The sequence below is a fragment of the Salmo trutta genome, chromosome 20, assembly GCF_901001165.1.
Source record: "Salmo trutta chromosome 20, fSalTru1.1, whole genome shotgun sequence".
Taxonomy (NCBI): Eukaryota; Metazoa; Chordata; class Actinopteri; order Salmoniformes; family Salmonidae; genus Salmo; species Salmo trutta.
The window spans coordinates 4,039,936-4,056,206 of record NC_042976.1 but is presented as its reverse complement, the minus strand read 5'-3'; the positions used below and the strand labels follow the sequence as shown (position 1 = coordinate 4,056,206).

The following is a 16,271-nucleotide window of genomic DNA, read 5'->3' as shown; positions in this document are numbered from 1 at the left end:
TCCTTCCTTCAATCTTCTACTCCGCCTTGACTTTCTGTCCTTTCCACTGATGGGTTGAGTTTCTCTAACCTCAACCTCAAAGACTAATATGTTGTAACTAACTGTAATTCATATACAGGCCTCCAGGCAGAGATGGGAACCTTGTTTTTCTGTGTGTATTTTAAGACCAGTAAAGCAGAAACAGTACTTGCATGCAGCATCCAATCTAGACTTCTCTCCCTCCCTCCCTCCCTCCTCTCCCTCCACTCCCTCCCTCCTTCTCTCCCTCCCTCCCTCCTCTCCCTCCACTCTCTCTCTCCTTCTCTCCCTCCCTCCTTCTCTCCCTCCACTCCCCATCCCTCCCTCCCTCCTTCTCTCCCTCCACTCCCTCCCTCCTTCTCTCCCTCCCTCCCTCCTCTCCCTCCACTCTCTCCCTCCTTCTCTCCCTCCTCTCCCTCCACTCTCCTCCCTCCTTCTCTCCCTCCACTCCCCATCCCTCCCTCCCTCCTTCTCTCCCTCCACTCCCTCCCTCCTCCTCTCCCTCCTTCTCTCTTTCTATCCCTCCCTCCCTCTCTCCCTCCCTCTCTCCCACCCCCTCCCTCTCTCCCACCCACTCCCCATCCCTCCTCCCTCTCTCCCCCTCCCTCCCTCCCTCCTCCCATCCCTCCCTCCCGTCCCCCCCAACCCCCATCCCTCCCTCTCTCCCACCCCATCCCTCCCTCCCTCTCTCTCTCCCACCCTCCCTCTCTCTCTCCCACCCCCCCTCTCTCACCTCCCTCCCTCTCTCCCATCCCCCATCCATCCCTCCCACCCCCATCCATCCCTCCCTCCCTCTCCTCCCTCCCACCCCCCTCCCTCTCTCTCCCTCCCTCCCTCCCTCCCTCCCTCCCTCCCTCTCTCCCCCTTCCTCTCTCCCTCCCTCCCTCCTCCTCTCCCTCCTCTCTTTCTATCCCTCCCTCTCTCCCTCCCCTCTCTCCCACCCCCTCCCTCTCTCCCTCCCACCCCCTCCCTCTCTCTCCCTCCCTCCCTCCCTCCCTCCCTCCCTCTCCTCCCTCTCCCCCCCTTCCTCTCTCCCACCACCTCCCTCCCTCCCCCATCCCTCCCTCCCTCCCGTCCCCCCAACCCCCATCCCTCCCCTCTCCCACCCCCATCCCTCCCTCCCTCCCTCTCTCTCTCCCACCCTCCCTCCCTCTCTCCCACCCCCATCCCTCCCTCCCTCCCTCTCTCTCTCCCACCCTCCCTCTCTCTCTCCCACCCTCCCCTCTCTCACCTCCCTCCCCCCCTCTCTCCCAACCCCCATCCATCCCTCCCTCCCCTTCCTCTCTCCCTCCCTCTCTCCCCCTTCCTCTCTCCCTCCCTCCCTCCCTCCCTCCCACCCCCCCTCCCTCTCTCCCCCCCTTCCTCTCTCCCTCCCTCTCTCCCACCCCCCTCCCTCTCCCCCTTCCTCTCTCTCTCCCACCCCCCCTCCCTCCCTTCCTCTCTCCCTCCCTCCCTCCCTCCCCCTTCCCCTCCCTCCTCTCTCTACCTCCCTCCCTCTCTCCCTCCTTCCCCTCTTGTCTCCCTCCAACAGGAAGGTGAATAGGTGTTACAGAGGTAGATCCTGCCCCATTATCGTCCACTGCAGGTAAACCTACAGCTCTAACCCAGTTTCTCTGTACAGAGATAAATACTTAGCCTGGTCCCAGATCTGTTTGTACTGTCTTACTAAACTTCAATTGTCATTTTCATTGACAATGGACCATAGGAGTTGGCTGTACAGCTCATCCAGATGTGGAACAGGACTAGAAGAGACTACCTGTGTTTTATATTCAGTCTATCAAATCAAACTCCTCTACCGTGTGTCTCTATCATAAGAATGTCATTATAGAAAAGGCTTGGAACCTCTAAATCTGACAATTTGACTGGCAAACTCATTATGTCATTGCAATGGATGCCAGTTCACCCATTATACCATCATTGACTTGAGTGAGGAAGCCCGTTCTGTAGATTCTATTTCTGTGGTCTTTACGACGTGCCGTGTGACGTGCCGTGACATATTCTCTGTCTCTTACAGTGACGGCACTGGCAGAACTGGAACCTACATCCTTATTGACATGGTCCTCAATCGCATGGCTAAGGGTGAGTCAGACATCTTGATCTTGTCAGACGTCTTTGATAGTTTGCGCCTTGTAGTTTTATATTTACATTTACGTCATTTAGCAGACGCTCTTATCCAGAGCGACTTACAAATTGGTGCATTCACCTTATGATATCCAGTGGAACAACCACTTTACAATAGTACATCTATATCTTTTTTTGGGGGGGGGGGTAGAAGGATTACTTTATCCTATCCCAGATTAGACACTTATACAGCATTGTGAATCATTGACTCCAAGTTGGTGAATATGATTTTTCACGTCATAATGCATATGATGTGTTTCCAGGTGTGAAGGAGATTGATATTGCCGCAACATTGGAACATATTCGAGACCAGAGACCGAGCTTAGTTCACACCAAGGTATGGCCTTCTCAAACTACACAGTTCGTACAAAACATTATGAACACCTGCTGTTTCCATGACATAGATTGACCAGGTGAATCCAGGTGAAAGCTATGATCCCTTATTGATGTCACTTGTTAAATCCACTTCAATCAGTGTAGATGAAGGGGAGGAGACAGGTTAAAGAAGGATTTTTAAGCCTTGAGACAATTGAAACATGGATTGTGTATGTGACATTCAGAGGGTGAATGGGCAAGACAAAAGATTTAAGTGCCTTTGAACGGGGTATGGTAGTAGATGCCAGGCGTATCGGTTTGTGTCAAGTACTGCAACGCTGCTGGGTTTTTCATGCTCAACAGTTTCCCGTGTCTATCAAGAATGGTCCACCACCCAAAGAACATCCATCCAGCCAGCTTGACACAACTGTTGGAAGCACTGGAGTAAACAAATAAAATCAAATGTTATTTAAACAATACAAAACATCACTCAAGCTTCCACAACATCACACAAACATCCACAACATCACACAAACATCCACAACATCATACAAACATCCACAACATCATACAAACATCCACAACATCATACAAACATCCACAACATCATACAAACATCCACAACATCATACAAACATCCACAACATACGCAAACATCTACGACGTCACACAAACATCCACAACATCATACAAACGTCCACAACATCACAAAACGTCCACAGCATCACACAGACGTCCACAGCATCACACAGACGGCCACAGCATCACACAGACGGCCACAGCATCACACAGACGGCCACAGCATCACACAGACGGCCACAGCATCACACAGACGGCCACAGCATCACACAGACGTCCACAGCATCACACAACCGTCCACAACATCGCCCTTGCCCAGACCCACTTGCTCACAGCCCCATCTCCTTGATGTACTGTCCATTTGCAATATGTTTCAATGGGCATTTACCATCATGAATTTGACATGCTCAAAAATACTGCAGAAATGCAAAATTGACTTGCCCGATGAACTCGGGATGGCCAGGCAGTGATAATGGTTCATCTCCATCGCTCGATGGTGACATGAGAGAAGTGGGACTGTGTTGTTTTTTAACGATTTTTTGAAAAATGTCCAAAATGACCAGGGGCTCCCCCTATTGGATGGGCACGGGTGGGGGGGGGGGTGCTCCCTACCCAACCGTGGACCCGTTGCACCCCCTAAAGACATTAAAAACAATTTTTTAAAATGTTCTCCTGCTAACCCGTTCCAATCACCAGGCGCACGGCTGGCCATTTGCAGTATGTTTCAATGGGCATTTACCATCACGAATTTGACATGCTCAAAAATACTGCAGGAATGCGAAATTGACTGGCCCAATGAACTCGGGATGGCCGGGCAGTGATTCTGGTTCCTCTCCATCGCTCGTTGGTGTTGATTTGCAGAATGTCAATTTAGTGATGGTCTATCCCTGTTTAAACATATTGCAAATGGACAAATGTCAGCCAGCAAGTCACCGTCCATCAGTCAATTAGATATCATTCTGACACCAAACTGATACAAACTGACACCACACCCACTTTTTCCAACTCGATTTGAAGCCAACTATCACATATTTCAGAGCAGGCCCAAAATTCACAGCGCCTTCTGTTAAACATTTACATTTACATTTTACATTACATTAATTAAACCATAATAAAAACATAAAACACATAGTTACGTTCTAGCTGTGGGTCCAGTTCTGACATTATGTGTAGGCCTAGCTGAGGCAACCCCGAATCCCAAGTTTTGGCTTGATAGGTCATTTGGAGCCCGAGTAGCGACCTTAATTGGTGCTGAAAATCCACATTTTCCGGGTGTTGCTACGGGGTCCTTGAATGAGCTATCGGACAGAAATGTTAGGGTCCGTCTCTATGGGTCGAGGCGGTTTCAATGCACCTAGTCTTGCGACTCTTCTAATTGTCGTCATTTTCGTGATGGTCAAAATTAATTGAAGTTATTGCAAATGTACAAGGCTGTTTCTCGGTCTGAGAACCTTCTAGAGCCACATAACTCACCGTGCATTATCGACTTGAGCTCTAGAACAGGTTTCTAAAGTTTCAGAGCTCTAGGTCTGACGGTTCTTTGATAGTTCGAACAAAGGTCACTATTGCAGGCCAACAGGCTAATGTTCCTATCGACCCAGTAAGGCCAGCAGGCTAATGTTCCTATCGACCCAGTAAGGCCAGCAGGCTAATGTTCCTATCGACCCAGTAAGGCCAGCAGGCTAATGTTCCTATCCACCCAGTAAGGCCAGCAGGCTAATGTTCCTATCCACCCAGTAAGGCCAGCAGGCTAATGTTCCTATCCACCCAGTAAGGCCAGCAGGCTAATGTTCCTATTCACCCATTAAGGCCAGCACGCTAGTCTCTTTTTATTGCTATATAACTGTTATGAAAGTTGTATTGTCAATTTGTTTTGTTATTTAAACGGCACTTTAAACGTGTACATGACACTGGAACAAAATTTCCCCATGAGGACAATAAAGTCAGTAAAGAAAATCTCCAGCGCCCGCATCACTCTCTGCCACATGGCCTCGAACTGCAACATTTTGTTTCTCTACGTTGCCCACACACTTTCAACATTTAGATAAAGCATTTGACCTTTCCATTGTGTTAACGACAGAGAATTGGTTGATTTTCTCTGTGTGTGTCTCTGACAGTCTCCCTCCCTTTCTGTCTCCCTCTCAGGACCAGTTTGAGTTTGCCCTGACCGCCGTGGCAGAAGAGGTCAATGCCATCCTGAAAGCTCTGCCACAGTGAACCCTACTACATCTACCACCTCTACCACTGGTGCCACCTGTGCCACAAACCAAGGAGGAACTACATTTCCCAGAGTGCATTACTATTACTGAAGCCTGGTTTGTGTTGTCTCGCCAACTCCTATAGTCATTGTCACACCAATACAGCATTAACAGATCTGGGACCAAGCTTCTGTTATTATGCTTTCATATCTAAATTAAATGTGGTTTCAAAGAATCCTCTAGATTATTCCGATCAGACAAGAATACTTCAAATGTACAGTAGGACTGTGACTTGATACTGTAACTCTACTCCTTTCTCACTAGAGATACTACAATTACCATATGCTGTCATGGAGATGTTGTCATGGAGATGTTGTATTACCATGTTCCCTCCTGATCTGTTGTCATGGAGATGTTGTATTACCATGTTCCCTCCTGATCTGTTGTCATGGAGATGTTGTATTACCATGTTCCCTCCTGATCTGTTGTCATGGAGATGTTGTATTACCATGTTCCCTCCTGATCTGTTGTCATGGAGATGTTGTATTACCATGTTCCTTCCTGATCTGTTGTCATGGAGATGTTGTAAAACCAGTCATTGTACTCTAGTAGGGAGTCATCCATTTGACATAACAGCATATGAGGCCCAAGGCTCATACACTTGTTTAAGCAAGATGACAACAGAGCCTGACTATGGCGAGGGTGAAGTGAGGGACATACTAGTGTATTATAAATTACACCAGTTTCTCTAAGGGGCTGGCGTATACCTCTAACATGATTGTCTGTTATTCATCTGTAACTAAACCCTAGTGTATAATACGTCACACCAGTTTCTCTAAGGGGCTGGTTTATACCTCTAACTTTAACTCTTACTCTAACTTTAACTAATGATTTATTTCTATTTATTTTGTAATGGAACTACTACCGTACACTGACTACCTAATCACTCGCATCTGAATCATATCAATTAGTGTCTTCGGTGTTACTGTAAAACCTCTGTGATTTATTGTAAATAATTCACATGATTATTTCTTAAATGTGTATTAATGTAGCAAACATAGAAAACAACTATAAAAATATTTTTAACTAGATGTATGTAATTAAATCTCTATTGTGATGTGGTGCAACAGCATAGAGTGGTCTGACTGTGTTATTTCTATTCACATCCCACAGTGCTGACTGGTAACCATTAGGAACCAATGTCTACATCCCATAATACTGACTGGTAACCGTTAGGAACCGATGCCTACATCCCATAATACTGACTAGTAACCGTTAGAAACCAATGTTTCAAACACTGAACAAAAATATAAATGCAACGTGTAAAGTGTTGGTCCCGTGTTTCATGGGCTGAAATAAAACAACCCAGAAATGTTCCACCCGCACAAAAAAAAAGTATTTCTCAAATTTTGTGAACAAATTTGTTTACATCCCTGTTAGTGAGCATTTCTCCTTTGCCAAGATAATCCATCCACCTGACAGGTGTGGCATATCAAGAAGCTGATTAAATAGCATGATCATTACACAGGTGTACCTTGTGTTGGGGACAATAAAAGGCCACTTTAAAATGTGCAGTTTTGTCACACAACACAATGCCACAGATGTCTCAAGTTTTGAGGGAGCGTACAATTGGCATGCTGACTGCAGGAATGTCAACCAGAGCTTTTGCCAGAGAATAGAATTTTCATTTCTCTAACCATAAGCCGCCTCCAACGTCATTTTAGAGAATTTGGCAGTGTACGTACAAAACGTCCTCACAACCGCAGACCACGTGTAACCACGCCAGCCCAGGACCTCTACATCCGACTTCTTCACCTGAGGGATCGTCTGAGACCAGCCACCCGGACAGCTGAGGAAACTGTGGGTTTGCACAACCAAAGTATTTCTGCACAAACTGTCAAACAGTCTCAGGGAAGCTCATCTGCGTGCTCGTCTTCCTCACCAGGGTCTTGACTGTAGTTTGGCGTCGTAACCGAGACTTCAGTGGGCAAATGCTCACCTTCGATGGCCACCGGCAGAAATGTGCTCTTCATGGATGAATCCGTTTTAACTGTACTGGGCAGATGGAAAATAACATGTATGGTATCGTTTGGGGCGAGCTATTTGCTGATGCCAATGTTGTGAACAGAGTTCCCTATGGTGGCGGTGGGATTATGGTATGGGCAGGCATAAACTATGGACAACGAACACAATAGCATTTTATTGACGTCAATTTGAATGCACAGAGATACCATGATGAGATCCTGTCGGGCCATTCATCCACAGCCATCACCTCGTGATTCAGCATGATAATGCACAGGCCTTGTCGCAAAGATCTGTACACAACTCCTGGAAGCTGAAAAAATCTGGCATAACCAGGCTGAGTCAGTGTAGCGTTTCAGTCTGGTATAACCAGGCTAAGAGTCAGTCTTCTACTACTACTACTACTACTACTACTCAGGTCTACTACTACTACAACTACTACTTCTACTCAGGTCTACTACTACTAAAACTAGTACTACTCACGTCTACTACTACTACAACTACTACAACTCAGGTCTACTACTACTACAACTACTACTACTACTCAGGTCTACTACTACTACAACTACTACTTCTACTCAGGTCTACTACTACTAAAACTAGTACTACTCAGGTCTACTACTACTACAACTACTACTACTCAGGTCTTCTACTACTACTACTACTACTACTACTACTACTACTACTACTACTACTACAACTACTACTACTACTACTCAGGTCTTCTACTACTACTACTACTACTCAGGTCTACTACTACTACTACTACTACTACTACTACTACTCAGGTCTACTACTCAGGTCTACTACTACTACTACTACTACTACTACTACTACTACTACTACTCAGGTCTACTACTCAGGTCTTCTACTACTACTACTACTACTACTACTACTACTACTACTACTACTTACTACTACTACTACAACTACTACTACTACTACTCAGGTCTTCTACTACTACTACTACTACTACTACTACTACTACTACTACTACTACTACTACTACTACTACTACTACTACTACTACTCAGGTCTACTACTCAGGTCTTCTACTACTACTACTACTACTACTACTACTACCACTACTACTACTCAGGTCTTCTACTACTACTACTACTACTCAGGTCTACTACTCAGGTCTTCTACTACTACTACTATTCAGGTCTACTACTACTACTACTACTACTACTACTACTACTCAGGTCTACTACTACTACTACTACTACTACTACTACTACTACTCAGGTCTTCTACTACTACTACTACTACTACCACTACTACTACTACTCAGGTCTTCTAGTACTAATACTACTACTACTATTACTACTACTACTACTACCACTACTCAGGTCTACTACTACTACTACTACTACTACTACTCAGGTCTACTACAACTACTACTACGGTCTTCTACTACTACTACTACTACTACTACTACTACTACTAGTCAGGTCTTCTACTACTACTACTACTACTACTACTACTACTACTACTACTACTACTACTACTACTCAGGTCTTCTACTACTATTACTACTACTACTACTACTACTACTACTACTACTCAGGTCTTCTTCTACTACTACTACTACTACTACTACTAAGGTCTTCTTCTACTACTACTACTACTACTACTACTACTGCTACTACTCAGGTCTTCTACTACTACTACTACTACTACTACTCAGGTCTTCTACTACTACTAATACTACTACTACTACTCAGGTATACTACTACTACTACTACTACTACTACTACTACTACTACTACTCAGGTATACTACTACGACTACTCAGGTATACTACTATGACTACTACTACTACTCAAGTCTTCTACTTCTACTACTACTACTACTACTACTAATACTACTTATTCTACTACTACTACTACTACTACTACGGTATACTACTACTACTACTACTACTACTACTACGGTCTACTACTACTACTACTACTACTTCTTCTACTACTACTACTATGGTCTACTACTACTACTACTTCTACTACTACTACTACTACTGCTCAGGTCTTCAACTTCAGGGAGTATTGGAGTGGAGAACACAGGACAGGCTGTGGTGTGGAATGTAGTAGGTGAGATAGGGTGAATTAAGGTGCTCAGAGTCTATGGTGATAGTGGTGGGGTCCTCTTGGGGTGACAGGGAGGAGGATGCCACAGTGAAGGTGGGAGGAGCTGGTGATGTTTTGTTTGGGATTTACCTCAGGCTCAAAGGTCAGGGGTCAAACGGGCATCGGCCAATCAGATCAGCCTGTGAAGGCCTGGAAGTCTGAGTCTGAAGCATGACGCAGGAAGAGTGACATAGACAGTAAGAAGATTGACACAGACACAAGAGACCAGAACAAAGAGAATAAAAACGTAGGGCTAGATTTATTCTGGAGCTCGGAAGTTCGGAAATTTATAGGTAATTTCCAATTGAGCCATATGCCGCTTTTACTCTGAATGCAGTCTCCGCGAATGCGGAAACATTGCCTTGAAATTTAAATTGCGCTTTAGCTCAGCTTTTCAGTGCTTCGGATTGAGTCTAGGTGTTAATCAGGACCTGTATTCACAAAGTGTGAAGCGTTTCAGAGAAGGTGGCTGCTCAGAAGATGGCTGAAAAAAACAAAACAAATGATCCCTTGCTGAGAAGATGGCTGAAAGAAAAAAAAGATCCCTTGCTGAGAAGATGGCTGAAAAACCAAAACAAATGATCCCTTGCTGAGAAAATGGCTGAAAAAAAAAACTCCAGCAAACACACTGATACAGTGAGCTGTGACTTGATACAGCATGGCTAGCCTCCATACACACCATAACATGAATATGGAGGGTACCATATGGTTGATGCTAGGTGGGATCGAGCCTGTGAACGGAGAATACTGTATAGCGTGACCAGTCAAAGGGTGGTGGGTACATACAAATAGTTTGATCTCTACGGGTGAGCAGATAGGATGACAGAGACGTATTCCAAGAAAGTGAGGTTGTGATTGGTAAGCTTTAGAAAAAAACAAGACGCAATGTACCATCTAATGTAAGCAAGAGTCTCCCTTTCTTTTATCGTGTACTCAAACGCTGATCATCATATGAAGCCAGAGATAGTTGTATACCATAGCATTTCCATTAATTGTGTAACATAGTATTTCTGCCACAAGTTGATTTGTTTTTCTCAAAAATAGATAAATATCCAGGTTGTTCTTTTTGGATGACTTTTTATTTTGTTTCCTGCAGTTGTTGACAAAATATAAAGAAACAAGAAGTTAGTGTAGTACAGCAAAGCCATTTTTACCTCTAGCTCTTTACAGTACTAGTCTCTCTCCTCTCTATATTGACATTGTGTAGATATAGCTTACAGAGAGGAGAATAGACAGAGGTGCACTTGAAAGACAACACTCTTCTAGTTGTCTGAATTACATTACACTCTCTCTTACTTTAAAAATGAACTCCGCATAAAATCATAACCCCATATATAGAGCCAAATAATCCATGACATAATAACACTCAGTTAGCTCCTCTGTGAGGAGGAGGAGAGGGAGGAAACTATTTGGGCTGTTTCCAGTGGCATCAGGGTGTTATCAGTCTGGCAAACACACACACACACACACACACACACACACACACACACACACACACACACACACACACACACACACATACACACACATACATACACACACACACACATTTATACACAAGGTTGTTGAATTTACTATTACATAAATAGACTCTGACATGACCTCTCTTCCCCATTACTGAGCCAGCTGTTTTCCTTTTAAAACATTTAAATTGAAGCAAGAAAGAAGGTCTTCACTTATAAGGTTCACATTAAATTGATGAGTGAAGACCTTCCTTCCTTCCTTGTTTCCTTCCTTCCTTGTTTCTTTTACAGTTTATAAGAAGACATTCTGCAATTTCCTCCTGTCCTGTCACTGAGAACGCTGCTTTTCCTTCAAAACATTCCCTTATGACAACATTTGAAATGAAAGGTCATTGTGGTGGATTGAGAGCTTTCTAATAATCACTTGGCACATTTAAAATGGCAGAAACACACTCCATGCATCATTCACACAAACAAAGGCACTAAACATACAGTACTAGTCAAAAGTTGTTGGTTGAGAGAAAATCAAGAGGGTGCAAAGCTGTCATCAAGGAAAAGGGTGGCTACTTTGAAGAATCTCAAATATAAAATCTATTTTGATTTCGTTTAACACTTTTTTGGTTACTACATGATTCCATATGTGTTATATCATAGTTTTGATGTCTTCACTATTATTCTACAATGTAGAAAATAGTTAAAATCAAGAAAAAGTATTGAATGAGTAGGTATGTCCAAACTTTTGACTGGTACTGTACATTAACTTGGGTGTTTCTGTGTTAATAATATTAAATTATAGTCAAATAAATGTTTCCTTTTTGCTTTAGATACATTGATTACATCCAAATATATTGGATTTCACCAACAGATGTAGGATCTCAATTTGATCACACTGTTTCAGGAGGACATTTAAAACATATAGGGTATTTGAGGTTTAAAATTAAAACATGTAGGGTATTTGAGGTTTAAAAAGGATTCTGAAGTTTGTAATTTTCACTTATGAAAAATGTATCAACCCCTACAAAAATGTTAAATAATTATAATCCACATAATAATTTGTATTTCCTGTTGCTGCTGCAGCAAATTGGCTCAAATTAAGATCCTACATCTATATTGTTCTTATTCTAGAAAGTGCTGTTTTGGACCTCACCTATTTATAGAGTCACAAATAAGAGCCATGATAGGTATACTTTATACTTGTATAGATGCCTGTTTAAAAGCCATAATATAATTATATTAATGTAACATTTGAAACATTTGATATCTATTCATATTTTGCAGCAATATAAATGGAGTGAAGCTGTCAAGCTGTAAAAACTTGTGTCAAGGTTCTGACAAATTCCCTTGGACTTGAAAATCAGTTCTGCGACAGGAGCACATTCCATATGGGTGTTTGAAACCCCTCCAAGACACACACAGCACTGAGCAGACAGGAAAACACACAGTCAGTCAGGCACACAGACAGAGAATGTATATGAAAGGCAGAAGCACCTCTGATAGACAGCGATCCAAAGCTAGCCTAACAGATGCAACAATCAGTGAAGATATAGCGTGAGGCACATTTTACTTCCTAGTGAATACTATTCAACTCCTAGAAATAGAATGACTAGAAAGGGGAAAAGCCCCCCTCTAACCAGGGCCTTTTGAAAACTCCACAGCATTCTATTTCTATGCTCCAACTCATCCTCTTAGAAAAAGAGACAGTGGACTTGGCACATGAAGAAATAATGTTGTTTGTAATCCCCAGCATTGAAATACAGACATACTGTAAACCGTGGACAATTGTAGATGTATTAGCTTGTTGGCTACATTATGAAAAAAAACAGAACAGGCCATCTGAGAAAACAACCAGACAACATAAAGATACTGTACATGCCGTCAGACAACTTTATAGAGATCTACCAGTCAAGGCACTGGACAAACATGAAAAGGGACAGAAACATTATACAATTAAGCAATAAGGCCCGAGTCATCATACGTCATCAGAGAGCGCAACAGGACATTGTACTGTCTACACTCGATTTGTTGTTTACATTAAAACATTTTCATTAAATCGATTTTAATCCGAACTAAAGTTTTGTTGATAAGGATTCCACGACGCGGTTAGCCTTTACGGCTGGGACTGCAAGTTTGTGTTTCTTTTTATTGCGTGGATTCCGCGAGTGCAAGCTGGCTGTACTACAGACACCTGTCGTCGTCGTGGGAAAGACTCATTGTTATCTTTTCGTAAAACAACTGGTTGAAGTAAAGAGCCAACCTGGATACTAAGGAGATCCTGAGGGAAATCAATGAGTACCAACAGCTTTACGCTATGGAGGAACAACATACTCCCATCATGGAAAGATCCGACCACCTCACAAAATAACTTTAACAAAAAAAAAAGAAAAAGAGATTAATCTACAGACACGGACCATGTACTTACCATTGAGGCTAGTGCTCTGGCTGGAATCCATGCAACACTGGAAAAGTTGTGTGAGGAGGTAGCAGGGCTGAGGGGGAGTTCAGCTAGAGTGAAATTCTCACCCTCCAAAAGAGAAAACAAGACACTCACAGCCAAGGTAAAATCCACAATTCCAACATGGATTGTCTACTCAGGGAAAACAGGGTGATGAAGGAGTCGCTACTAGACATACGAAGTCGTAGCGTGAAAATCAATTTTTTTCTGGAATTCCTGAGGACGCATCCAATAATCCAGAGGACACGATCAGAGAATTTGTGCAATCCGCCTTGAAACTTCTTATAGAGACTGTAAACAAGGTGGCTTGTTTACACAGACTTGGAGCTCGGAGCGACAAGACCAAGGGTCCCCGACCGATCATCGCAAAATTTGAACAATACCAACAATAGGAGCTGATCAAAAGCAGAGGAAGGGAGCTTTAAAGGGACCAAATTCGGTCTCAATGACCAATTTCCAAGATAGATAAACGAACGTCGTAAGAGACTGTATCCGGTACAAAGACAACAAAGGAAGGATGATAGGCGTGCCTTTATCATTGTGGACAAACTCTTTATAGATGGACAGCTATTCCAAGACAGCTCCATAACACAGTGGCTGTACTAAATTCTACAGGGACTTCAGGTTATGGGAAAAAAAAGAAGGTATGGGAACTGTAAAAATATCTGAACATTATAAAGTGGATATGAACACACACATACTCAGTTACATGCTCGTTTACACATACGGACTTATACATACACACACACACCTGATCTCGCACTCTTCTCTCTCTTCTCTTCTCTCCCTCTCTCTATTGTCAAGAACTGTTTTATAATTTAATGTGTTTATTGTTTGTCTATCTTTTTTATGTATTTGTCTACAAGTTTATATATGTTTACAACAAGCAAGGGGAAGATATCAGAATAGGGGCATTGGGGAATAATAACATATTGTATGGAATACATTTGTACTGTAGTGAAGCCGTCTAGAGTAATGCAAGGTTTCTTTCATGATCACGTGAAACTTCAATTGCTATGGAAATGCTGGGATGTGTTTTTCAATGATGTTAAAGGTAATTATGATACAATATGGATTACAATTATCATCATGAATATTAAGGCTATACGAACTACATGTTACACACAGACACTCAACCATGCAAATTGGCGGAGTTATTATTTATTTGCACATCACAATTTATAGCCTTACTCTTATACAGACATCGTACACACTCTCGTACACATCAACCTACTCAGATTTGTTACACACACAATATCTTGTCTCAATTTTCTAACATCTGTGGCATTGGCTCACAGGCAAACAGGCAAGGGAATAAAACAAATATTGCTAGAACCTATTTCTTGAAATCTAAATATCAGATTTTGAAAGCTCTAGTTTTGACCTTCATAATACCTCTGACGGCTGTAACTTTACAAGCACTAATTGTGGTCAATTTAGCCTGAGAATAGTAGCTAGTTGTGGTAAAGGGGTGAAATAAGTATAGCCAGTTATAATTGTAACGGTTTAGTAGATTATAAAAAAAGATCAGTCTTTACATGGCTAAAAAAAAGGAATATAACATATACTGTTTACAGGAAACTCACTCTACATCCTTAGATGAAGCTGCGTGGAAAAAGGAATGGGGTGGGGAAATAATTTTATGTCATGGACAAAGGAACTCAAAGGGTGTGATGATATTAATTAACAAAAATGTCGATCTGAATGTGTAAATAGTCAGGAATGACTCGCAAGGAAGGTGGATCCTTTTGAATATGAAAGTGGATGAAAAAGAGACTTGGCTCATTAATCTATATCGTCCAAATCAGGATGATCCATACTTCTTCGAAAACATTTATACCAATTTATTGAACTTACAGGCAACAAATGATCTAATCATTATGGTAGGAGACTATAACAGTGTTAAGTACCTCAATGGACCGTAAAGGTAATCACTCTACAAACTATCATCGCCGTGCCCTTAAGGAAATCCCAAATATTATGGACACATTAGAAACAGTGGATATTTGGAGACTAAAAAACCCCGACCTAGTGAGATATACATGGAGGAGACTTTATCAAGCTAGTCGTCTTGACTACTTTCTTGTCTCTTTCTCTCTTGCATCAAAGGTTTAAAAAGTTTTAATAGGAGACAGAATGCGATCGGATCATCATCTAATTGGCATTCACATAACTCTTATAGATTTTCCACGTGGATGGGGATATTGGAACTTTAATCAAAGTTTACTGGAGGACAACTTATTTTTAACTAAAGACAAAAGAATTTATAACAGAATTTTTCCAGTATAATATAGGTTCAGAAAATCCCCTTATTGTTTGGAATACCTTTAAATGTACCTTCAGGGGTCATTCAATTCAATATTCATCAATAATAAAAAAGCAGTTTCTGACTAAAGAGACAAGACTAACAAGGGAAATACATGAACTAATAGTACAGGTAGATAGCAATAAAAAACGATACTACAGAGATACAAAATAAGATAGAAGAAAAAACAAAAAGAACTTGAGAAACTTATTCCAGAACGATCTAATGTAATCTATTACAAAAGTAAAGCAAACTGGATGGAATATAGAGAAAAATGCCAAAACTTCTTCCTGAATCTCCAATCCAGGAACGCTAAGAAAAATAATTTTCAGAACTCGTTACTGAAGACGGAGTCATCTATGATTCTCCAAATGATATTTTAAAAGAGGAAGCTAATTATTTTAGGCAGATGTTTTCTTTTCCGTCTCATCCTTTCCCACTGAATGAAGAATATGGTAAGGAATTCTTTCCAAATAATATAAAAAAATTGAAAATTAACAAATGTAAAGAAAGATCAGTGCGATGGTTAAATTACAAAGGAAGAACTTTTTGAGGCTATTAAATCCTTTCAGTCTGAAAAAACCCCAGGGCTTGATGGCATACCAGTAGAGGTATATCAAGTATTTTTTGATATACTAAAAGCTCCATTGTTAGATTGTTTTAACTACG

At 42.0% G+C, this 16,271-nt stretch overlaps 2 protein-coding genes across 4 annotated transcripts in view; one reads left to right on the top strand and one right to left on the bottom strand.

Moving 5' to 3' along the window:
* ptprna (protein tyrosine phosphatase receptor type Na) overlaps nt 1-6,363 on the top strand; it is a 74,812-nt gene extending 68,449 nt beyond the window's left edge. For all 3 annotated transcript variants that reach the window (XM_029702047.1, XM_029702044.1, XM_029702045.1), the window contains 4 exons: nt 1,550-1,603; nt 2,033-2,097; nt 2,403-2,476; nt 5,179-6,363. In XM_029702047.1, coding sequence (XP_029557907.1) covers nt 1,550-1,603; nt 2,033-2,097; nt 2,403-2,476; nt 5,179-5,250 — 265 coding nt within the window. In that variant the 3' untranslated portion in view covers nt 5,251-6,363. The remainder of the gene's footprint in view (nt 1-1,549; nt 1,604-2,032; nt 2,098-2,402; nt 2,477-5,178) is intronic.
* LOC115156269 (tubulin alpha-4A chain-like) overlaps nt 1-16,271 on the bottom strand; it is a 131,488-nt gene that overhangs the window by 77,008 nt on the left and 38,209 nt on the right. The gene's annotated exons all lie outside the window — the stretch shown is intronic.